Source organism: Telopea speciosissima, chromosome 2, assembly GCF_018873765.1.
Source record: "Telopea speciosissima isolate NSW1024214 ecotype Mountain lineage chromosome 2, Tspe_v1, whole genome shotgun sequence".
Taxonomy (NCBI): domain Eukaryota; kingdom Viridiplantae; phylum Streptophyta; class Magnoliopsida; order Proteales; family Proteaceae; genus Telopea; species Telopea speciosissima.
The window spans coordinates 55079504-55106270 of record NC_057917.1 but is presented as its reverse complement, the minus strand read 5'-3'; the positions used below and the strand labels follow the sequence as shown (position 1 = coordinate 55106270).

Genomic DNA, 26767 nt, shown 5'->3' with positions numbered 1-26767 from the left:
GAGCATTAGAAAAATTTTAGAACCAATTGCGAGAGGCTCGTTTGTTTCCCATCTAGTGATTTGCTATGACAACACTTTTTGCTCTCCCTATTTGGTAAATCTTGGTGGAATAATTATATACACTTGGTCTCCTAAATCACATGTTGATATAACAGTCAAGCACGAATATCAACACTAGCATCCACAGATTCAAATTCCTCAGAGCAACCCTCTGTGCTTCCTTCCCTTGCCAACATGGTTCTAAGTATCAATATCGTATCGTCCGTATCAGGCGATACGTACCAGTTTTGCTAGTCACCAATACTGATACCATGCTGATACCATATCGGTAGCATGGTACGAACAAGGGGTACAATGATCAAAAAACTCATTTTTTAAGAAGATTCAAGGGTAATTTTGTCTGATCCAGGCCAATACCCGTTCCGATACCGTGTACTAAAACCATGCTTGCCGAAAGCTTTGATAACCCATGCTTTCCCCACCACTCCACAACCGCACCACTGTTCTAGTCAACCACCCTCTCACGGGCAACAATTATCCTACCTGATCAATGCCATTTTCACGGCACAACAACAGGGAATGGGTTGCCTAGAAGTAGTGAATAGATTAAAATGATATTCTAATTTGGTGATGAGGATGTGATTGGGATTGATAGGACAAAAATATAAAACAGAGCAGAGAGGTTCAAAGCTGATTTAGTTGTCTAAAGCTGGGATTGATGGTTAGATCTGGTTAAGTTTGTTAAGATAAGGGTTTTTGACCATTACATCATTAAATGAAGTCAAACTTAAAATTTCAGAATGATTCATCACATGTTGATAGTTGCTTCCAATGCTGTTTCTATGAAAAGGCCTGGAGGTGATGATATGGATAAGACGGAATTGGAAGGTATTTTAGTATGAAAGCCATCAACATTGACATGAACATATAACAACCCAAATGTTCTCTTCATGTCACCCTGCATAACTTCAACAACTCTCAGACACAATGGTTTGGTCATTGGTGTGAAGCTACGTTTTGGAAATCAAACATCTACTACTTCCTGCAATACTGCGAAAGAACTGAAACATCCAGAATGTTCCTATTTCCCACCATTTGCACTGTAATCCTTCTCTCCTGACAAATAATAGAAGTTAAATAAATTGAAAGGGAAAAATTGGCTTAAATTGTTGTAGGAAATGATGGTAATGTCCCACCTATTTGATGAAAGATTTCAGAGAATAGGAGAAAATATGATTCGATTCGTAACATGTAAAGGGTATCAATTATTGCTGTACTTTTTACATCCAATGAATCAATTTATTGAGAAAACGGAAACAACCAAAGTACAAAGCTTTCTCATGGACAGCAAGAGAGTTCCATAACTTTTTCTCTTTTGATTTTCATTTTTCTAATACAATACAGAGGGTCAACAATACAACAGTTCCACAAGAGTCTCACAAATTCCATGTGAGAATTCAATGAAACAAAGTATATACAGAATGAGCCCTTCATCTTTGATTGCATGGCTGATAATCTTACATAGACTATACATATACAAGTGAATATGATATTTCGGTATACATTTAGCTTTCAGATGAAATATGAAATGAATATGTAACATGTATCTGAAAACTAACTGGAACTGTAACTGAAAATCATCCACCAGAGAATCGGTTGCTGAATTTATCGCCAAGAGGACGCTTTCATGTCCCTGGATGCAAAAACTCAGTTTAGTATTATTAACTGATAAGAACACCTTCATTCAAATCATCTAATTCTTTTCTCATCCCATATTTGATTGTGGCTGATGACGATTGCCTTCTCTCAGCTAATGGTAAGCGTGTTCTTCACGTTATATAGCTTGGGATCAAAGAGCTGACCGTCATCAAATATTCTTTTCTTTCCTTTTTCATTCTTTCATCAACCTACTTAGATGTCAGTGGTATAGTAGCTTAGTGAATACGAATGACGTGTGGTTGGGACTGTAGATTAGGCTGTTCATTTTCTTCATCAGACTCTGTAAAGGACATTTGAGCCTCCTGCATCAAGAATTTGAAAAAAAAAAAATGAAGTTTTACAAGTAAATCAATGGTATTGGTTGTAGAAGTCCAAAGTTAACAAGTGATTAATAATACCTGTTGCTGTCGCCGACGTCGTATGGCCATTACTGCCTTCACCATTATATATATTGGAAGAAGAATCCCCGCAGTTCTCAATATTAACAACTGTCAGATAAAGTAATTCAGGAATGAAGCAGCTGAAAATGAAAAATATTTTTAGTCTCTATTGAAGAAAAGTTAAGCCAGCTAGACTTACCATTAATAGTGGAAATGAATACTCCACAGCCCCACTAACTACAATTGGTAGTGTATGTCTTAGAACCAGAAGAACCATGAACTGGTTAAAAGAAGGGGAAAAAGAAAACTAAATGAGGAGAGAAAAGAGTTTGTAGTAAATATTGATAAATAGAAAAAATTAGCATCGTAATCACAATTCAACTGAAGAATACAGTTATAACTGGCGAGAGAGAGAGAGAGTACAATTATAGCCACTGTGCGGCAGCACAGCAGACTTCTTGAAGTGGCGGCTGAATACTCATCATAGTCAGGATCCAAGAAGTTACGCTCAGTTGCAACCATTGCTATAAATCGAGGATTATGCAGGTCCCTTCTGGAAATCTCCCAATTGCCCCTGACAGAAACACCATACAAGCACATAACTAAGATGACATGGTAACAGGAGAAACCAGAAGGCCCAGCCAGTGGCAGTGACATGCAGGCTAAAGAAATATTAGATCAAATGGTACCTGAAGTTCATAGGAATACCCCCATAATGGAACAGCTTAGGTGGTGCTGTATAACCTGGCTTAAATTGCTGAAAACCTCACAGATTCAATAGAAAAGAAGCTAATATGATCAGTGATCAGAGAAACTCAGGGCAGAAGTTCGAAAAAATAAAATAAAATCAATTAAGAACAGAAGTAAAAGACTAGATTAGAAGTGCAGCTAAGAAATGAATAACCCACCTGGTGACATATCTCACACATAGTGTCACCCTTCTCATTGCACCACCTCTGGACGCATCTGCGATGAGCATACTGCAACAGCCAAGAATTAGATGACCAAGGCATGTTATCAAACATATCTGCATAGGATAAACTAAATGTAACAACGAAAAATGTCCGAATGAAATGGATTAACACAGTATCAAGCTGGAACACCATTTTAAACCAGCACCAAGAAAGTTAATACTTAACAAACAAAAGAACTGACAATAGCAAACTTTCTAAAGATGGCTGACTGGTGGAACCTTAGACTAGGAGTGGAGGATACAGGGAGCACGAAAATGCAGACTTGAAATATATACAAAATTTATAGCACAGGATAATTATTTTCATTCAGTATATATGCAAAATATTGAAATAAACAACAATATCTCTTACTAAATTTTATAAAACTGTAGATAAGGGAAAAGATAAATGTCAAAATATTATCTCTGCCCTCTGGAAATTTTCGATAGAAAACCCAGAGCTCATAATCTACCCTAGTTGCATTATTTTATGCAAGGGTGAATTTCAATTCTTAATTCCACCGGAATAATGCGCAGTATTTGAATATTTGTGCCAACGACAGAAATATTCAGTACATATTAAGACTGAGACTCAAAACATCTGAACCCAAACTCAAACTTGGAATAAAGACTTAGTTGATCTAGACTTGATATTTCGTGAAGCACAACAATGTCAGGAGCATAAGATCCAGTGAACCTTCAGAGTAGGGCTTGTAACTCATATTCATATATCAAGCCAACACCAGGAGTTTGCATATTTCAAGCCCATAAAGAATAGAAAACTATGTCTTTTATTTGCTTAGAGAATTTAGCTTCATCCATTGTTTAAAAAAAATATCCCATTACTTTTTCCATATTTTATATATAATTATTTGATATCATGAAGAGAACTATAACAGGTCAAACACTTCAATCAAGATAAGATTCATTTTTCTGGGCATTTATCAAAACCCAAATGATCCTCAACCACCCAGACTTGAAGTCAGCAACTTAGACTTGAGTCAGAGTTGTTTTATGACATATCTATCATCCAAACATCTGAACAAGGATTGACATTACATCAATTGAAATGATTTGATTCCAACATGATAGTTGAACAAAAGTTAAAGTATGAATAAAGGTTCTCATTGAGATTAAAATGGAGACTAAATATTCCCAAACAACTCTCGCATTCTCCAGTGACTTGATAAAACTTCTAATAGAAAATTTTGGAGGCCCCAAACAGAACTTTACCCAAAGAAGAAGTCCTAAACGGAACTCTAAAAGGTGAACAAGAGCAGACCCAGGACTTCCTCAGAAATCAAAAGTTTCGTAGATGGAAAATGTTAAATGTTGAGGCTTATGGAAGCTTCCAACATCGATATAAGAAGAGAAAGAAGCATATAGAAGTTGTGCATAGCAGTATGACATACAGAGAAAGCGACAAATCAGACTGTTATAACATGAACACATAAATTAAAACAGGGAGCAAATATGGAAATAAAAAAGTAACCTTCAAGCTGCCACAGCAAGAGCAAGGTGTCTCCATGTTTGAGTCTTCATCCTCATCCTGGCAAATTCTGCACTCCACCAATTTCCCCGGAGATGATCCAGGATTGAAATCCATACGATGGGAAGAAAATTCTTTAATTGTAGCTTCAACTACCGTGGGACTGGCTTGTAAAGACCTGTTTCTGCTCTCAATTGCAGCTTCCAGAGTTGACTCAGTCAGTAATCGATCAACCAGCAACACGAAGTGATCCCCCATCTTCAGATAACACTCAAGAAAAAACTGAAGAAGAAAGATGTATAAAAACCAGGAAAAGACCCTTTATGCAAACCTTTAATTTCACCGAAGGTCCTGAAAACAGCCAACACAATTCAAACAAGCCTTAAAACTATAAAATAATAACCTAATGAGCATTTAGAAGAAGGATGACAGAATTTAGGGGGGTAAATCAGACAAAAAAGAGGACAACTTTTACAACATAAACCAGCGATGAAGCTGCAATAAATTTAAAATAAACCTATCCATAAAAAGAAAGCAGCAATTGAGAGCAATAATGAAAATAAGAAGAAAGGAGTTACCTCTACCAGCATAAAAAGAAGGAATGGAACTTGATACGTTTGACAAAATCAATGAAAAGAAGCTAAAAAAGGCAAAATTTGAAAAAAAGAAAACAAAAAGACGAGAATTGAAGCAGGTGGATTTACCAGTCAAAAGCGCAGCTGAAGCTGCATCCAGAACCAAAGCGAAACCATCATCAGGAAATGGAGGTAGGGAAGTACGAGAAAAGAAAAAGAATGAAGGATGAAGGGAAGTACCTTTATCAGGAATCAAGTATGAACAACAGAAAATATTTAATGAAAGCAGCCTTCAGAACGCAAGACCCAAGAATCAAACGGTAAACAGAACCAAAAGCACGCAGCCCACGAACAAAATGATAGAATCCCCAGTTGGAAAAGCACGTCTAACACCACAGGAAAAACGTCTAAAACAGAGAAAAGCAAAGTACCCAAAACGAGAATAGAGGAAAAGGCAAATTTAAAACAGACCCAGATGAGAAAAAGAGCGGAAAAGAGGTAGCTTGATCAATCAAAAACCATTCCAGTATGGAAGAAACAGAAACATTAAAAAAAAGGAACAGATAAGTGGAGAATGAAAGACGAAAAGAAGGGAAAACAAACGAAGAAATAAGGAAGAAGGAAGAAGAGACTTACAAGGAGGGGTTCGGATTTCTTCAAGGAAAGAAAGCTCTTCCTGGGTTTCTTCGAAATCTCTGTTTTGTAACGAAGCAAGAGATTGAGTGTCGTCGTTATCGGAATGCAAACATTTAACCCAAAAACAAATCCCTTATAACAAAACAAATATTAACTCTTTCTCTCTTTCTTTTTTTTTTTTCTTTCCTTCTCCTCCTTCTAAGTCTGAAATCTGAATCTCCCTCGCTTTGTGTAGGTTCTATGTTTGTACGGATCGAGACGAAAAGAAGAGAGATTCTAACGGCATGCCCATGACCGCCACGATTCCATTACTTCACCGGTTTTGCCGTTTAAAGCCCCCTGTGTGCCTCTGTGGCCACAACTCCCCAACTATTCCAATTTATAGTCTTTATCTTGTAACTATTTTCACTTTTACCTTTCAGCCACTTGTCAGACAGTGGGAGGAGCAGGGGTTTTCAAAATCGTATCGGATCGGCCTATTTGGGTCGATTTGGATCAAATTGGCCGATTTGATCCCAATTCAGACCAATTTGGATTTCGGATCGGGCCATGGTTTTAGTGCACAGTATCAGATCGGGTATCGGTCACTTGCAAAACTGATATGATATCGATATCGACATGGATCGGCCATATAGAACAAATTTGCCCCTGATTTCCCTTAAAAACACAAGATTTTTAACTATTTTACCCCTTATCCGACCGTGTAACCATTATCGGGACCGATGACTAGCAAAACTGTTATGTATCGCCCGATACTTCAAACCATTGATTGGGCCGCCCTGTATGAAAACTGGGGTTTAGGGGTTTTTTTTGCCGATTTCCACCACTTTTGGAATCAGACCAATATGGATCCTAATTCATGGTTTTTAAATCCTGATGAGTTTCAAGAATCGGCAAGATCAATCCGATCTAGATCAGAATTGGTCGAGTCCAATCTCGATTCTGATTGATCCGGCTCGACTGATCCTTAAACGGATTCTAGGGGTAGAGCATGTTTTGGCTGATTCCGGCCAATTTATCGTTGACCGATTATGATCCTCAGATTGAATTCGAAAGATCGAAATCAATCTGGATCGGTTCGGATCCTGATTCCGGGTTTTAAAACCTTGGGAGGACCCTTTTGGGTTGGGCCTCCAACCAGCACAAATCATAGCAGCCTCAATGACAAAGATATGTACCAGATTGTGGAGGGGGCCCTAGTTCTTTTGGATGTTATGAAATATAACCAGGCATCTATGGTGTTCCATGACATTTTCTTAAGGTGATGGAAAATGATTTTTGATAGTTCAAAGGACTTAGGTGGGGAAAAGTCTATGGGTATGACATTTGAAGGCAATTACTTTTAATAGCTACTTCCAATTTCAGAGGTGGGCCCCGGCTGACTGGATGGCCCAAGCCCATTATAAATTTAGGATGTGAAATTGTATATATCTTGTACTAGAGGTGTTGTCGTGGAGTACTAAGGGATTCTCTGGTCCAATAGGCCACGGTAATCTGGGACATGATAGGGATAGAAATTATCATTGTGAGGGTATTTTGGACATTATACTATATCTTGGTTGGTAGGGGGAGGATTTGTTTCAATTTCATGGGTTTTTTTTTTTTTTAAATTTTTATTTAAGGGTGGTTTGTTTTTTTGTATTTAAGGGTGTCAATTTAGAATTGAAACTGAACCTGATCGTCTAAGACCAATTCAAATCGGAAAAAAATCAGATCGATTTGGTTTCGTTTTTAGGTTAAAAATCATCGATTTGAATCGAACCGAATAAATGTAACCTGTATTTAAATCAAACTCAAACCGAATCTAAACATATTATACTCTAATATGCTAAAATATGAATTCTAAAATTTCAGTTTTCATTTCACCACTCCCACCTTTGTCTTCAATTATCGACTCTCCTCACTTTTCTTCTACAGTTGTGCTTGTTTCTTTTTTCATGTCTGCTTGTTTCTTTTTTTATGTCTTGCTTTTTTAATGTCAGTAGACATTCCCAAATCTTATACAAATCAAAGAAGAGAAAAAAACCGACCAACTTAAAACTAATAATGTATCAAATGTTAAAAACATAATAGAATCCGAATAAAACCGAACAAATTCAGTTCAGTTTTGGTTTAAGGTTATAAGAAACTATTCGATTTCCATTCATTCTTGATTTGGTCATAATGTATTCTGAATCAAATCAAACCATAAAATCAAAATCAAATCGATGGACACCCTTTTGGTCTAGACCATGCCCAATTTACTCTGCCAAACCAGAAAACTTTTCTCCTATTTAATGGAAGTGGGATGTCATGTTTGGGAACTTGGACAACATTATAACCACCACCACCACCCCCAAAAAAATGATATGTAACTCGGGTCTGGTCGGGTTGGATCGAAGTTAGTCGGGTTGAAAACAGTCTTGGAAGTTAGACCTATCAGATGGTGTATTTAGTACTGCAAAGGGGATTAGTTCAAGTAGCTGGGAAGTTCCAACTTCCAAACCCAATTTATTGATCAGTTCCAGGAATCAAGATTTTTCAATCAAAACATGAGAAGAAATCAGGCAGGTCTGACTGAGGGTTAGCTTGCCAACCCTACCAAGGAAATGATCTAATTATTCTCATTCATTCTGGTCCTCCTTTAAGCAATCAGAATTGCTTCTTTTATTTGATCACTCAAAAACAAAATAAAAAGTGATGAGTGATGATCGGTTTTACTAGTTTTCACCTTACAGAATCCTTATAAATGTGATTCTGGACTTATTTTGGAGGACAATTTGTGAAAGTGTACATGTGAGCCCACCACACCATCAACTTCCTTTTGAATTGGGAGTTAAGGTGGGACCATACTCCATAAGGTAAGGCAATGCCTAGAATCATAAATGGTCCCAAACTATTCCTTGTATGGAACAAGGACAGGATCAGGCCGGCAAACGGATTGGATTCAGCTTGGATACAGATCGGATGTGATCGAATTCGAATATTTTATGATCAAATACGGATTCCTCTAAATGGATTCGGATGCAGATCGAATTCATATTTTCGATCATTCGTTTACATCTCTGCCTTGTGTACCCCGGACCTTCCTCCCCCTGGCAGATATAAGTTACTCTCAATTTAAATCTCTTAGATCATGATTCTCTTTTCCTCATATTCTAGAACCTATTGAATCTCCAAAAACCCTCAAGATCATTATTTACTTAATTTTTTCTTATTAAGTATTTGGATGTTTTTTTCAAATGGATTTTTAATGGAATACTGAGATTTTTTTTCCGGATATCTCTAAACGAATATGAATGTCCTTAAACCGATACGGATGCGAATCGGAGGACCAGTCCTGCCCCCCCCCCCCCCCCCCCACTCCCCCTTCCCCTTAAAAAAAGAGAAAAAAATGACTACTAAATAAGGGCTTTTTTGTATGGAATTACAGTTGATAGTTCCATTAAACTGTACCAATTTGTTTAATGACTTCTGCTAATGGATGGATTATATTGGCATGGCTGGAACAATTGCAACCATAACCATGTCCATTCATATGTCACCTCAATTCTCAACCATTAATTAAAACCAATTTCAACTGGACACTAACCTCTCAATGTTGTTTAGCAATTGGTTTTTTTTTGCTAAAATATTTTTTAAGAATCAAGTTTTCTTTCAGTCATGGTGAATGGTGAAAATAGAACCTCTTAATCCATGGAATCTAACCATATGATTGAACTAAAAAAGGATATTTCGGATATTCGATATTAGGGTCTACTCAGAGCATCAAATCATTGTGGCTGAAGAGATTCTCTATTCACCTTAGGCGAAGGAAAACTTTTGCCTATTTTTTCAATTTAGATCTTCTACTACCAAGCTGCCACAACTGCATCTTACTGCACAGACACAGGAAGGCGTACAATGACCTCCTTATCACTACCTGAATGGGGCTAAGGCTGTCATTTCACGCCCTACTATGTCTGTGCAGTAAAAGAGTTGGGGCAACTCGGCTGTAGAGGATTCAGATCCTCTATTTTTAACTATATGATATGTCATATGATCATGGAATGGTTCTAGAAAGATAACTCAAACAATGAGTATTAAAAATATTTCTAACTGTTATAACACGTTTTAGTGAGTATTAAAAAGGTTTCAAATAGGGAATCAAACCTTAATTATTTTCCTTAGCCGCCAGATCGATTTAAATTCAAATCCTAACTAACAATGACTTAACAACTAACAACTAATTTGAAACAACTTTTCTCCTGAAGGCCCCAAAAAAGTAAAGGAACCTATAATACTATGCTCATTACAATTATTGTGATTTAAAAAAACAAATAAAAATAAAAAATAAGCTAAATTTGCATTGAGACCTTATTGTTGCAGAAGATTAGGTTATCAAATTGTCAAAAAGAAGAGTCCCTTTTGTCATTATTTATTATTTCATAAATTAGAGATTTTTTGGGGGTCCTTGGGACCTCATATGTTAGTTTTGCCTTTTCTTCTTTTAACAAATAATAATAATCTAGATATTATACCCTTTTTAAAGTCTATAGAATTAGTGGTTGAAGGTTGAAATTTTGGAGCCAATTGTTTCTAACAAGATCATCACGTGCATGGTCTATATATAGGATCCAGATCCTTTACGGTGCACTGTCCGTAGTGGCTTGAGCGGCGCAGACTGAGCTGCACGCGCAAAGACTGCCTTATTCCTGCCCAAACGCCTTGCTCGAACGGGGGTAAGGCGGTCATGGCGCGCATGGCCCAATCTGCACCGCACAGGCCGCTACGGACAGCTGCGCCATTGACAATCTGAATTGCTATATGTAATAGGATTATTGATTTACCAATCAACATTTATTCAATTTCATCCAAAAGACCCTTTAGAGGGAATTTGGTTATCCAAGAGTGATCTAAGGGTGTCAAAATTCAGACCAAATCAGCCGGACGGACCAAAACCAATTGGTTCAATCCGGATCGAATCAAACTGAACCCTTATTGATTTGATTTTGAATTGGGGTTTTATGGAACAAATAGAAAACAAAATAAAACCAAATCGAATCTGATAAAAAACCGAGACCGGACCGATAGTAACTTGAACGTACTGACCAATTGACACCCTTACAAGAATCCATTCATTCTGCTAAGTGGTATAATCATATATATGATACATTGACCACCAACCATTGTTTTGGGTATCGATATCGGTGTCGGTATCAGTCTCGATCTGCGAGTATCGATATGGATCGATTGGCATCAACCCATACTGGGTCGACATCGGACACAAATTAAAAAGCAAATTTATTTTTTTTGGGTTGGTATTCTCAATTCATATCGGTCTTGTATCGGTATTGGATACTGGCGAAATACCGATAATTATTATCGGCCGATTCCAATACTTTGTAATATATGACACCAACTGGGTATAATCTCCTTCATAAGCCATATGATAAAACTGTAAATCCTGAGTGATTTTGCATTTGTAAGCAATAAAACTCTTGGAGTCCAAGTTTGTAAAAGGAGATACAGAAGTAGTGCATTAGCATCTTTTCTGAAATCTCTTGGATTGCAAGTTAGAGGAAGGGATTAGTTAGATTAAGATTATTCTCTCTAACTAGACCAAATACCCAAGTTAGAATATTTATATATATATAGGAGGATTAGGGTGGAGGTGAGGTTTAGGTAATCCAAATTATTTAGAACTGTTGTAGTCATATATGGCTAGGAATCATTAATTCCATTAGAAGATCTTCGAATTAAATTGGTTTTCCATTAATATATGGTTTAATTAACAATCTAATACTCCTAAGGTTGTTTTCAAGGATGTGTTTGTTTCTTTGAAGGAACAGAAGAAAGAAAATTTATATTTTGTAGTTCAGTATCCATCAAATGGGATTGGTTGGTAACCCTCCCAAACTAACAAGGAATCATCTCATCTCATTAATGAAGTCAGATCATCATCCCTAACATTTGAGACTATCTATTAATTTTGTACTAATTATTATTTGTAATCTATATGACTCATGGAGTATGAATGGATTTTATCTATATATGATTGAGGACCAATTAATATAATTAATTATTGTAAGCTTATCATATATCTTGGATTTGGAGGAGCTTATGAATTGTAGTCATGGCCGGTTCATAATCAGGTTGGACCATTTGGATTGAACCAATTTAAAACCCGGCATGGTCAAGACCAGTTTATGAGGTTAGTAAGACTCTCTTTGGCATAGTTTATATTTATATTTATGACAAATCTAAACATTCCTCTCCTTTTTTTTTTTTGGACTTAGAACATAAACCTAGTAGAAATAGAATTAAAACTGGAAGGGAAAAAAAAAAAGTTTCTTTATCAGGTAATTCAATGCTGGTCTGGTTCCATTAGTAAACTCAAAGGACAAAAATGGTTGGTTTTATTGGTCTCCCAAAAGATCATAAAGGTTAGAATCATGAATTAGTGAATCCATTGGATATTGGGACTTTTCTTTTAGAGATTAATCAAAGAAAATATGGAGGTGGTTGAACAACCTACCAAGTATACATGCATAGTTGTGATTGGGTGCATCAGATTTGACATGTGTAGGACCCTCTCTCTATGTGTAGGACCCACTATCTCTCTCTCTCTCTCAATAAAATAATTGATGGGTGAAGCAGGTGGGTTGACATATTGATGGTTCAACGATTCAAAGTTCAAACACCTACGTTTCTTTTCCTTTTAAAGTTATCTCTACATATTTTGATGAGAAACTGTTTTTGATTCCTTATTATTGATACAATATTAGATCTGCCTCACTAGCGAATGTGATTCATGCATTTCAAATTCCAAATGGATTGATGATGTATGTATATATTTATGTATGTGGGTCCACTCACATCTTAATCCATCAACTATTACGTGGAATTGGAATGGTGATCCAAAATGGATGGGCATGATGACATGGAAAAACTAAGTGAAAAATAAACACACTCCATGACCATGAGTTAATTGATTTAGTGAGTCAATGCCATCATCATCATTGGATGCAATGTGGGTCAATGAGATGGTGATTTCATTTTATTTTAATGATGATGGTAAATTGGTGATTCCATTTTTTTGGTGTTTGATGAACTCATATGGATATGGATATGACTGAGAATATTACTTTGACAATATAAGAGATATCTTGGTCAAACACAACAACTACTACTACTACTCCCAACTAAATGGGGTCGGCTACATAGATCCTAATAATAATAAGGAAATGGCACAACAACATTGACATCAATTTAACAATAACCCACCTAAATGGAATCGGCTACATGGATTCTTGACCTCTAATCAACTATATCCGATGTCATATTGGAGACAATGCCTAAATCATGCATGTCTTTCCTCAAATTCTCCTATGGTTATTTTAGGCTTGCCCCTAGCCTTTTTAGATCATTTAATCTGAATCAAATGACTCCTCTGTACTAATGCATCCCAAGGCTTCTGTTGAACTTGGTCATACCACCTTAAACGATTTTCACAGAGCTTATCTTATATCGAGGCAACTCCCAATTCCGCTCTAATATGGTCATTCTTTACTTTAGGGATGTCAATCGATCGGTTCGGTCTGGGTTTGGGCCCCTTTTTTTGATTTTGGTGTGGCTTTTAGGGAAACTAAAACCGAACCAATAAGGACAGTTCGATTTCGGCTCGATTTCGATGTGGTTTGGTTTCGTGTCGGTTTCAATTTATGCTAACGGATTGATAGCGGTTTGGTGTCATGTCGATTTCGATTTTTGATAACGGGTTTGGATAGCAATTATCATTCTGAAGAATAATAGAAAAAGAAATTAACATTTTACAGTTCCAAATTCTTTCTTAGCCTGTCCTCAAAGTGGATAACAGTATCTCAAACACTGTAATTCTAATTGGAATTTTCAATAAGCACTACTACACTAAGAAGATGATTGCAAAAATTTTAGTAATTGTTACAAGATGTAAATAGTAGTCCAAAGGAAACAGATAGGCAGACCATGGAATTCAAGCAAGTATTACAAAACAAATACCAGAAAGAACATTTAATTCACAGTAGTCAACATTGCATAAAAGGGCTCTTCTAAAATCAGTTAGGGACATGCTGAATTGAGGAGACCAATCTAACCCCAATATACCTAGAAACAATATTAATAAAGGTTAAGCCAACAATACTAGTGTAGTAGTGTGCTACACAATACACTTTCACTCCACTTCCCCAAACACACTCTCTCTCTCCTTCCTCAGTCATTCAAATCGTAATCACCTCTTCCGTCTCTGCAAATCGGAGTTCAGAACTTAAGTAGAACTCGTTGTTGCAAATAACAAAGAAGCAAGTTGTTGCAAATCTCCCTCCACCCAGTTTTGATTTCACAAACAAATAGCAAAGTAGCAAGTCGAAGAGAGAGAACATCAACCATTGGAAAATGCTTGGGCTTCTAGTTTCGGATTCTTCATCATGCCTTGGGTTTCTGGTTTCAGATTCTTCGTCATGATTTTGAACCTGCCAATCCTCGACGGGAACGAGAATTTGAAGAGGTGGAGTGTCTGGAGGTGTTTTCACTGATACAAGATCTTGGGGAAGAAGAAGAACCGAAGTGCCGTTGCCGGTTGCCTGAGTGCCACCGAGAGTGAGAGTCGAGAGTTGAGAGTCTTGCCTCTTGAGTGTTAGGAATTTAGGAAAAGTTGAAAGGATGAAAGAATGAAAGGGGGTAGTCTATTAGGGATTTAGGGCATTTAGTCTTTGCTAGGGTTTGTACCAGGTCGGGTTGATTCGGTTCAGGTTCGAGTCTGTTGATCGGGTTCAACGGTGCACCATCGGTTTAGACTGAATAGAGCCGAAATCGAATGACTCCTAACCACACAAACTGAAGCCGATCCAATAAGAGGTCGGTCCGGTGTGGTTCGGTCTCATTTGGGTCAGGTCGGGTCAGTTTAGTCGGTTCGATTTTGGTATTGACACCCCTACTTTACTTTATCCTTTATAGTTTTGCCAAACATCCATCTCAAATCTTCATCTCTACTACACTTAGTTTATCTATATAACACTTCTTAACTTCCCAACATTCTGCCCCATACATTATAGTCGAACGTACGAGTATCCAATAAAATTTTCCTTTAAGCTTTAAAGGAATACATCGATCACGCAGAACCCTAGACGCACCTCTCCACTTCATCCACCATATTTTAATTCTCTAGGCAACATCATCCTCTATATCGCCCTCTTCATGAACGATAGAACCCATATATCTAAAAGAATCAAGTTTTTTAGGAATCTCCCTCTTGCCAATATTGAACACTTTCTTGACCGTCCTCGAGTGAGTAAAGTTACACACCATATATTTTGTTTTTGTTCTAGTTATCCTAAAGATCTTTTGATCCCAAGGTTTTTTTTTTTTTTGGTAAAAATCCCAAGGTTGATCTCTATAGCTCCAACTTGGAGTTAATCTCTGCTTTTGTCTCATCTACCAACACAATATCGCCAACGAAAAAGCACGCACCAAGGAACCTTGTCTTGTGTATCTCTGGTTAACTCATCCATGATTAGCGCAAAAAGATAAGGACTTAAAGTTGAACCTTGATGTAGCCCAATGGTAATTGGAAACTCACCACCTTGGCCCCCATAGTACGTACATTAGTCACCACATCATCATACATATCTTTAATTATGTCCAAATATTTACATGGCACTCTTCTATTTTCCAGTATATGCCAGATTAGCTCTCTTGGGACTCTGTTGTAGGCTTTTTCTAAGTCAATAAAGACCATATGGAGATCCTTCTTGCCCTCTCTGAACCTTTCCATGAGTCTCCTAAGTAAATATAGCTTTATCGTGGATCTTCCCAAATTGGTTCTCCGATATAGTAATTCCGTTTCTTAAGTGGGCTTCAATAACCTTCTCCCATACCTTCATCGTAGGATGCATAAGTTTTATGCCTCTATAGTTATTGCAATCCTGAATATCCTCTTTATTTTTGTAAATCAGGACTACAATGCTTCTCCTCCATTCACCTGGCATTTTCTTTGTGCTCAGTATCTTGTTAAACAGCTTGGTTATCCAGGTTAAATTGCATAACCCTAAGCTCTTCCAACACTTCTCTTGGGACTCCTCTGACCTGGTGCCTTGCCTACTTTCATCTCTTTTTTTTAATTCTTCTTTTATTTTAGACACCCTAATTTTGCGTAACTGCAACAAGTGATGTCTAGATAAGTAATGTTATCCTCAAGGTGACTATTACTCGAGAGATCTCCATTTAGTAGGCTGTAGAAGTACCTTCTCCATCTCTTTGGAATGTCTTCGTCCCTAATTAGTAAACTATCACCTTTAGATTTAATACATTTAACATGGTCAAAATCTCTACTCTTCCTTTCCTTTACTTAAGCTATTTTATAGATATTTTTTCTCCTTCCTTTGTGTTCAAATTGTTATAAAGATTCGCATATTTCATCGCTCTTGCTTTTTCCTCAATCTTCTTAGTTTCATTTCTGACAAACCTATAACTTTTTACGTCCTCTACCTCTTTAGTAAATTATCATGTCTTAAAAGTAGGGATGTAAACAGATCAGATTCGACTCGGATGTATTGCTATCCAAATTCTAATCCATTTACCGAATGACATATCCGTATCCAATCCGATCTCCAACGAAATTTTAAAAACTAAATAACTAATATCATATTCAAATTTAGGAGTTTATAGATATCTGGATATTATCTGATCCAATAAACTATCCAATTAGTAGATTAATCTGACCTATATCAACTCTGCTTAGGGTTTGGGTTATGATTTCGATTTAGGCATATTATGAAAATATCCTTATAAAAGTGATTATAATAAGGGTAATATAGTAATATATCATATGTTTTTACAAAAATATTAAAATAATCACATTATACAATCAGATAGTAAATTAACTGGATATTATCCGGTCCAAAATGGAAATATCTGAATCTGAATCCAATTATCTTCGAATGGATTCAGATATTTTTCGGAAACCAAAATTTCATATTCGAACATGGATCAGATATGGAATTTTTGCTATCCATTTACAGCCCTACTTAAAACTAGCTTTCTTAATCTTAATGGCTACTTGAACCTCTTCATCCCACCACCAAGTCTCCCTAGGGTCATGGCATTTACCTTTAGATTCCCCTATAACCTTCTTAGAAACCTTCTTAATACAAGTTGCCATCTTGTTCCACAACACATTAGAGTCACCTTCAAAATCTCATTTCCCTTGTTTGACCACTTTATTTGTAAATGAGTTTACAAAGTCTCCTTTAAGCTCTACCATCTTATCTTAGGGCAAATAGGCTCGTAAGTCTTACAATTTTGCATAATGTAGCACATATCTAAGACCACCAATTTATGTTGAGTGGTGATGCTCTCCCCAAGTATTACCTTACAATCCTTACAAAACAATGTGTCGGACCTTCTTGTTATGAAGAAATCTATTTGGTTACTATGGTGTGCACTTTTGTAGGTAACTAAATGTTTCAATCACTTTTCAAAAAAAGTCTTCACAATGGATAAATCATAAGCTACCACAAAATCCAAAACAGTGATCCCTCCTCATTCCTCTCTCCAACTCCATAGCTTCCATGAACGCTTTCATAGCCTCCATGATCTCTTCCAACGTGACCATTCAAATCAACCCCCTAAACTGATCTTTTCTCCTTAACTAAAACCTTGTACTAATCCATCCATTTGTTCCCAAAAAGGTAACTTACTATTTTCTTACAATCCCACTTGGGGTGCGCAAGTGCTAATTATATTAACAACTTTTTATCTTGGGCAAATATTAAAGATAAAGTTAATAGGAAAATTGCCACTCTGCAACCCAACTAGATAATCTTGTTGTCCATGTAACTCTACCATGTGGCAAGATAATGTGGTGATTCCATCTATTAGATAGGAAGGGCAACATCTAGATTGGTCATATGTCAACTTCTAGACTCAAAATTCAATCAAATACTCTCTCATATAAGGGTGTCAAATGGTCAGTTCAGTCTATTACGATAATTTTTCTTTTTACATATACACAAGCTAGATTGAAACCAAACCAATAAATTATTTGATCTATAAAGGCCAAAATAAAGTCGATAAAGATCCATTATTGATTTCTCTAATGATTTCTTATCAATCTATTATCGATCTGGTATCTATTTTTCACATAGAAAAGAAAAATGTGTCAAAACTGTTTGCGGCCCAAACCACCTGGTTCTAATTTGGTTGGGCCAGGCCAGGACCAAGAGTGGGCCATCGGCGTTGGGCCAAAATCAAGGAGGAATACAAAGACGTGGTTGCACCCTGGCAGTTAGAGGGTGGCCCACGTGGCAGAGGCATGGGTGGTGCCAAGCGCAGATCTGCGTCTCGCAGGGAACGAGATTGATGGCAACATTGGTGGGGCCCGCTACTGCTGCAATAGTTGGAGTGAGAGCAGGGTTGGTGGCTTGAGTGGCAGCACCTGGTTGGAGCTTGGGAAGCATAAGCCGAAGAGGATGGTCTTGGAGGGAATGGTTGCACAAGCTGATAACTACCAAGGCTTATCCTATATAAGGAGGGAGGCTTATCTGTGGGAGGGGACACACAAACATCTGACAACCAGCACACTTCTTTATTTTGTTTACTTCATTCGTTTATTGCTTTGTTTATTGCCTTTCTTTATTGGTGCTTATTATCAATTGAGATCGAAGGGATGTATGGTCACATACTAGGAGCCGCAAGAGTGAATCCATGGAGCCCACACTTGTATCTGGTATGATTGATTGATATAATTTTCATTTCTGTCGCACTATTGTTTGTGTTTCAAATTACTTTTGATCATTCCAAGGTCTGTGGCATTTTAGGGTATAGTCCGTAATTGTTGGCTTAACCCAAAAGACCTTAGAGCTACTCAGGCAGGAGGGAGACCTACTAGCCTGGTAAGGAGTCAGATTATTCTGGTTTCAGCCTCGTTTGAACCTACGCAAAGGTTCTGGCATGCCTACATTATTCGTACTACGAGTGTAACCCCACGTGTGAGTGCTTGGGAGTTTTATCACCAACACATTTTGGCACGCCCGATGGGACCCTCATAAGCCAAAGACTGCTATGGTCAAGCAAAAGAAAGGAACAGGACGTCCTCGTATCCAAAAGAAAAATATGGTGGATGAAGAAATGGAGAATCCTACGACGGCTGAGTTTGCAGACCAAGCCGAAGACGAACCATGCAGTTCATATGGAAGTAACGCCAACCATGACTCAGTAAGTGGTTATGGTGCATGATGCTGAAGACCCCCTCGCGGGCAGTATACAGTAGCTTGTAGACGTCTTTAGACCCATTTCTGACGATTTACGCCACATGATGGCTGCGGTTGATAAGTCCGTAGCCAGTTAGCAAAGTCAGTTCGAGGACTTCCATGAAACCCTTGTTGCTCTGAGGCAGCAGGCCACTCCAAGGGCAAGATCGAACGCCATGGTCACACCACCTGATGGGACTGCAGTAGGGGTCGAAGGTAGAGGACTAGAGGTGGGCCGCATAGGATTGCAGGCTCAGGCTGCATTTGGCGACAGTTCGAACCAAAATCCCATTGTTGGGGACCGACCTAGGGTCAGTCTGCTAGCGACGACTTTCATCAATCCCCTATATCAGGCCGCACCGCCCGATGTCCCCAACCCGGTGGGGAGCTATGTGGCCAGCAGCCCTTCCGCAGGCGTCCAGGGGGGTGCTAATCAGGCAACAACCCTAGGGGCAGGCCATGAGCCCGTAGCGGTTATCCCAACTGCGCTGCAATGGCCAACAGCTGTGAGTACTACCCAGACAGGGGGCATCAGGTCCATCCCGGGGTTCAGTAACACGGTTGCCACAGGGCCAAACGTTGTTCCTTTAGGGGGATACCCCCCTCCAGGACGTGGCAGTGCGACCACCGGAGTGCCTAGGTACAGACCCATAGGGGCGAACATCAGGGAGAGTATGCCCTGATTCGAACCAAGGTCGGAGGTGTTCCCAAACATTCAGCCTGGCCTGGCTTACTCGCCAAACACTATGGGGTATCCAGCCGCTTAAGGGGTACCATTGATAGTTGACAGGGGAGAACTGGCCATGATCATCCAGGACAGCATTAATCCCTTCTATAGGACGACCCCACGTCCTGCATATAGGAAGCCCTACCTCAAGTATTTTGATACAGTGGACCTCAGGAGGAATCCTAAGATCCCAGAGTTCACCAAGTTCTCAGGCGAGGACAAGGTGTCCACTATCGAACACATAGCCCGCTTTACGATCCAGTGTGGTAATTTGGGCGGACTGGAAGCGGCCAAGCTCAGGATGTTCCCCAACTCCCTTATGGGATCGGCCTTCACTTCGTACTTCAATTTACCTGCCAATTCGGTCCAGAGTTGGCAGGCAATGGAGGACCTCTTTCACACTCAGTTCTACCGGACCGAGCCTGAGATCACCATAGGGGACCTAGCCAAAATGACCCAGGAGCCGGGTGAGGCTGTCGAGAGGTTCGTTACCCTGTTCAAGATGGCCAAATATAAATGTCCGACCACTTTGCCCGAGGCCGAATAAGCGAGGATGGCCTTGGGGGGACTCAATTTTGAGCTCCGAAAAAGGTTTGCTGGTCAGTACTTTGCTAACCTCGGTCAGCTGGTGCTGTAGGCCGCGCCCTATGAGCAGCTCTTAAAAGAGGAGGGTCAACGGAAAGCGGCCTCTATTGGAACATATTATAAAGATGCAGCTAGCCACTCCTTCCCGCTGTTAGGAAACAGTGAGCAAAAACAGGTTGACTACGTTGAGTTTGAGGTAGACGCTGCGAAAATCGCAGAAGGAAAACCCTATGTATGTAAGGCTTTGGCCATGCCAAATGATCAGGCCAAGTAGACCGAGCCATCCAAGGCTGCTCCTTAGAGGACCTTTGATTCAAAGGTGACATACTCCTTCGACATTTCAAAGGCCGAATTGATCTTTGACCAGTTGTTCAAGGATAAGCAAATTAAGTTGCCGCCAGGACACCAGATACCGCCCAATCACGAGCTAAAAGTCCAGAAATACTGTAAGTGGCACAACACTCGCACCCACGCTACTACTAACTGTGTGGTTTTACGTAATGCCTTACAAAAAGCAATTACAGCTGGACATTTGTAATTCCCTAGAAAGGAAAAGGGGGTCATGATGGTCGATGAAGACCCTTTTCCAGTCAGCATGGTCAGCGTTGACTTTTCAAGGATGGCCGGACCAAGAGAGGATGTAGTTCCCTAGAAAGGAAAAGCAGTGCCAATTGTGAGGATCGGGTAGGGGAGCCATCCACACAGGTAGAATCCAACGACGCGGTCGTCAGGATCCCATTTGAGCCCATGGGCCACTCCTTTTCGCACCCAGGCCAACAGCAGCCGGGCAGCTAACAATCTGGGGGATGCATCGGGCGAAATGGCGCAGGCGTGCTTGGCCCCACCTGAGCGACCCAGGGCACCTGTCATGGGTTGGTCTAATAATGTGCCAACTCAGTCTGAAGAGCAGGACAGGGACCAGAGACGACGAAGGAGGGGCAGACGGCCCACAGTGAATCCCCGCTATGAGTTTAGTCTGCAAGAGGAACGAAGAGGGGCACACCCAAGCTGAGTGAAGCACCAAGGATCCACCAAGAAGTCTGTCCTAGTTGCAGTCGCTCAATCAAGGGACGACGGAACAGAAACACAGCTTGGTCAGGCTAAGCGCCATCTAATCAGGACACACGATCTTCCCTACGGGTGCGAGAGGAGATTAATCCAACAGACAGGAGGCCAGTTCCTTATCAGGCATCACACACTTCCAGGCCGTCCGCTAAAGACCGACTTGGGAGGGCTTCAGTAAGGAGGTGTTTGACGTATGAACAGTGCGGACTTGGCTACTCGTGCTCAGAATACTCTGGATGGGAGGCCGCTCACCACCAGGAGGGCCACAGACCGAGGATGGTTGTTCCCAAGATAGATGAAGAACGATGGAAGGTTGCAAGGCATCTAAAGTTCTCGGCTAGCCCTGATCCAGTTCGTCTGTCCAAAGCACAGAAAAGAAGACGGTAGAGAAAGAGGGTGGCCCAAACATGGCACCAGTAGGCCCAGACCAACGAGGGCCGTACTAGGGGATTCCCCCAGGTCCAGGTCGAAGAGGGCATAAGCTCCGAGGTACAGAGCCAAGTCATCAAAGGGGCATCAGGAGCGAAAGAACCAGACAATGCCGTAGGCAGAGAAGGAGCTCTGGAGCCAGAGGTGTCAGACTACAAGACCGAGGACAGTGACCCTGAAGTCTTTGGAGACATAGTGACGGGCGCCAGCCCAAGAGTTGACAGTACGGACAACAGTGGCCCCATCCAGTCACCAGATATCGACTTCGGGGGGTTGGTTGAAATGATGTTGGACACCATCCTAACTCAGGTAGAGATCTCAATGGTGTATATCCTGCCAAACACATTCCAGTATCAGCCCGACCAGGCGACTGTAGACGCTGAATTTTGGCACATTGGAAGTGTGACTCGGCGATGATGATTAAAGCTCGACTGGCTTGCGTGGTGACCAAATGGTAGAAAATTACCAATTTACCCTTACCCCACTTTTTGTAACCAAACTGTCCCAAGTAGAGCCCAAATCTCTAGGATAGCCTTGTTTAACCATTTTAAGCCCACATGTGAAATTTCACTCCAATCTGACGCCTTTTTGTCAAAATGACTGTCTTACCCCTGGCCTGGTTCTAGGTATCTGGACTGCCCGATTTGGCCCAAAACACTTTGGATGACCTTATTTGGTCATATTAAGCTTTCACAAAAAGTTTCGGCCAAATCGAATAACTTTTATGAAAATGACCATTTTGCCCCTGGCATGGTTCTTGGTACCCAAGCCACCCGATGTGACTTGAAACCATTTGGATAACTTTATTTGGTCATATTGTGCTCACATATAAAATTTCATGTAATTCCGGTATCATTTGGACCTTGATCAGTGTGAAACACCATTTACGTGCTTTCCTCGATATCCGTGCCATTTTTAGGCAAAATTTGACCATATCTGCCACACGGCTGGAAAGTACATGTTGAGACCTTCGTGGTGATATGTGGCGCATCAAAATCGGCCATTCGGATCAAAAGATATTGATGTTTGAATGTGGACCTTTAAAATGGAATCTCTAAAAGGAATATATATAAAAATAAAAAATGGGACAAACTGAGTTGACCCGGTTGCCTGACCCGACCCAGCTAGGACTGTCAGCAGGGGACAAAGCCCCACCATTTAGGCTGAGCCACACAAGGCCCATCACCCATGCCCACCTACCCAGCAGGCCTAGGCACACCCATGCCCAGGCTGCACAGCAAGCCTAGGCACACGCAAGCCCAGGCCATCACTCACCTTATCCCCAGCCTTTAAGGCCCCAAGGGTCTTTGAGACCTTTCCTCGAACAGATTTTCTCCTATAAATAGGAGGCAATTTGGAGGGTTTAGAGACTGAGAAAATTCATGAAAAAATTATCATTGTGAAGTTCGTTCTCCCCTCTGTCCATCCATTCTAGAAACATCTCCATATCATGCTTCCATAGACATATAAAATTCCTCAAATACCCCTTGTTCACCACTCTTGCCATTTGGGGCAAACACACTTGGAGTGGCTTACGGTGCCTTCCGGCCATAATTTCGGCCATCCAAGGATATGTAGACTGAGCCCAGACACTTCCACACTTCAAGGGTAGGTTTTATATATCTTTATTTAGTTTTTATGTATTTCTTTTGATTTTCTTTAGTTAAAAGAGGCTGTTTTCAGTTAAAAAATCTTCAAAAATAACACAAAAGTGGTAAATTTCTGAAAATTTTAGGGAAGATGTTCCCCACTTTGCTTGATGTCTATTAATTTTCTCAAGCTCCAAATCATGGCTTTTGTGATATTTTTGCCCCTGTGAAGGATTTCGGATTATGTAAAATCTAAACCTGTAGGTGGGGATTTGGACAAAATCATTATGACCATGTTAAATATCATGTTTTGATTAGTGGGTGTGGGCTCCGGTTTGATCCAATTCGGATCTGTGATGGGGATTTTGTATTTTTCTTTGTTTTCCCTTCTTTTTAGCATTTCAGAAAATATTAAAAATAGTATAAATGTATAAAAATTCACAAAAAAATTATGGGATACATATTTCATCAGGATTGATTTTATGGGATCATTAATCACTGACATGAATGTTTGATCATTTTCATAGGTGTTCCTTACCATGTTAGGGATGTAGATGTCATTTTTGTATTTGTTGTGAAAATCCAAGAAAATCAGAAAAAATACATTTCTAAGCATTAAATTCTGTTTTAAGTTGTTTTAGAATGTTTTCATATGCATACATGCCCACCATGAATCATAACCATGCATAAAAAGTCACTTCTGCCCTCGGGGGGTATTTTGGTCATTTTGCGACCAAATCATATTTAGGGCCCTGGAAAGGTTTCTATCACTTTATTTGCATGTTTTAACTTTCATAAGCATGTTTTAAGTATAAGTTTGCATTTTCATGCATATTTGTATTTTTGCCTTAATAGGGGCATTTTGGTAATTTTACCACTTTGTAGTATTGTATATATTTTAATAATTCACATGCATGCCATTAATCATGTTTTAATCATTTCAGCATTTAAATGTGATTTCTTGCCTTTGTACATATTTTGGTCCTCTAGGGGTATTTTCATAATTTTGGCCATTTTGGCTCTACATAATCACCTAACTTAGGGGTGGTAATTAGGATTAAAACATTAATTTTAATTAGCCTAATTAGATCCATAAATTTCAACAAAGATAATCAAAACACAAAAAATAAAATAGTTTAATTAGGTGCATAATACGCATAACACAACAGTATACAATAGAGTTTGGTCTAGGAAGATCGACCGTCGGTTGGGCGGTTGCTGGGTGCCTAACACCTTCCCAGCCCGTAACTTGACACCTACCCAGAGATCTGGAGCAGACCATCCATTGAGTCATTGGAGTTAATTAGCGCCCTTCTCTGAAGAACGGGCACCATTTGTGGGTCCTAGACCCTGATCTAGGTGGCGACTCCCTACACCATCAACAACAATCCCCGCACCGCTCCCACACTCGGGTGCACCACGCCAGAAAGAGGTCGCGGATCGATCTTCATCCGTTGCGCCTACAGTGGCGACTCCACTGGGGATCGTCAAACTTCTGATTGACCATACTCTTTGTTGTATACTTGTTATGTTATACATATTTGTCTGTATATATCATAATTGTATTGATTACATCATGCATCATGTTCGGAGTGAAATCAAACGACGAGGGTACTCCCTATTGTGTCTCTACCCCCAGGGAGTTGAGACACATCATACTAAGTACTCTGAGATTGGATGATACCCGCTTCCTACATAAAAGTGTTCGAAGTGAAATTAGGCAACGACGAGGTTCCTTACGGATATTCTGAGTTCAACTGATGGCCACTTTCTGCACTACACTCATGCACACACCCACCGCATGGAATCACTTTAACCATGTGGTTTAGTCATTGGAACCCATGTGTAGTCATGGGTAATCCACGGCTAAGTCACACCCCTTGATACTGTACTTTACGGGTTTAGAATCACCGGCGAGGGTGGTCACTAGTGTGCTGTGGGGTACATTCGATACTCAAAAAAGGCACTAGTTTGATCATTCTGAGATCGACTGATCTACTCCCCTGGTATATCAAAGGAACCACGTACCCATGACTCGCTTATACGAGCGATAGGTATATCGGATCTGTCAAGGGTGACCTGTTCTGTCCTATCAGCCTACCCTTTGCATGCATCATGTAGTGGATATGGATCTGAATCATTAGGAATGCCACAAATGCAAAATTGTTTGAGACTTGGATTAGAACTCCCCATTAACTAGTTCTACCCGTTTCAGTCTTCGTCCACCAACGGATAAACATGGTCCATCTTTAACGTTAAGATTTGAGTGTTGGTAACCACATCAGCGTTGACTTATGTATCCACACTACGTGGTCAGCACCATAGGGTGATGCCTACACAATCGATCTGGTGTGATGTACATTTCAACCTAGTAAAGGTACCACGTCTCTGTCTCGGGGACAGACCAAGTTCATCCATTACGTGGTTCTTAATCATTGTTTCAACGTAGAATTGGAAATAGGGTTTGTTCTTACCTAAGCCACCCTTGTATGGTTCGGTCATTTTGTTTTGCGCATGATTCTTGCCTTGTGTTATATCAAGGGAGTGAATCCGTCCCTTAACATCCCTTATAATCTATCATTGAGTCATCTCACCTCAAGTCAAACTTGATCAAGGTGTGTTTTAAGGTTGTAAGGCACCATTTCCCGACAACAGAATCAATCTCTGTGGGCCCGAAGGGACGACTATCTTGTCAGAATATCATCACCACCAGTTAGTCAAAGTATTTCATTCACCATGAGCTCAACCGGAAATCCCCCTGTCAGAGAAGAGTCTTTGGAGGAGCAGATGAACAAATTGCAAGAGGCAGTGGCCAATTTGTCGCAATGTTTCATCCGCGATTTCGAGGCTAGTAGACAACCGAGTATGAGCAGAGTGTTCCTCATACCCCACGGAGCATCCGATACATGATGTTGGATGAAGAGGAAGATGTGGTGTTCAAGCAACACCAAAATCCTGAAGAACCCCATGAGACAGAGAGGGAGAAGCTTATGCGTGAGAAGTTGGAGAAGCTCGAGTTAGCTTTCAAGAATGTAAAGGGCATCGAGGATCAAATTATTGATGCGAAAGGAATATGTTTCTTTCCTGAAGCGAGGCTTCCTTTGAATTTCAAATACAAGGGTGAGAAATTCACTGGAAAAGGAGATCCTAGAGCCCATCTCAGAGCATATATTGGGCAGATGAGGATAGACAAGCCTACCCCTGAACAGATGGGACAGGCCTTCCAGCTGAGTTTCAAGGATGCAGCTCTCCAATGGCTCATGAACCTTGACCCGTCTTAGACTCGTACCTGGAATGACATGATCAAAGCGTTCAACCACCAGTGCTCTTATAACACTGATGTTGAGCTAACTCGTCGAGATCTTGAGACAACAAAG

General features: G+C 39.9%; 1 protein-coding gene across 7 annotated transcripts; it reads right to left on the bottom strand.

Moving 5' to 3' along the window:
* Positions 1 to 1373: 1373 nt before the first annotated feature.
* On the bottom strand, positions 1374 to 6115 carry LOC122653104. Of its 7 annotated transcripts, none has more exons than XM_043847034.1 (9): positions 5752 to 6114; positions 5245 to 5265; positions 4544 to 4891; positions 3008 to 3079; positions 2789 to 2856; positions 2523 to 2673; positions 2299 to 2379; positions 2118 to 2207; positions 1374 to 2021 (listed from the first exon to the last, which is right to left on the bottom strand). In XM_043847034.1, exons 3-9 carry the CDS (start codon positions 4796 to 4798, stop codon positions 1935 to 1937), a joined length of 804 nt encoding a protein of 267 aa, XP_043702969.1. In that variant the 5' UTR covers positions 4799 to 4891; positions 5245 to 5265; positions 5752 to 6114; the 3' UTR covers positions 1374 to 1934. The 7 variants fall into 7 exon arrangements, with proteins under 7 accessions (XP_043702969.1, XP_043702970.1, XP_043702972.1 ...); XM_043847035.1 differs by lacking the exon at positions 5752 to 6114 and adding an exon at positions 5356 to 5683; XM_043847037.1 differs by lacking the exon at positions 5245 to 5265 and having other exon boundaries at positions 4544 to 4810; positions 5752 to 6115.
* Positions 6116 to 26767: the final 20652 nt, after the last annotated feature.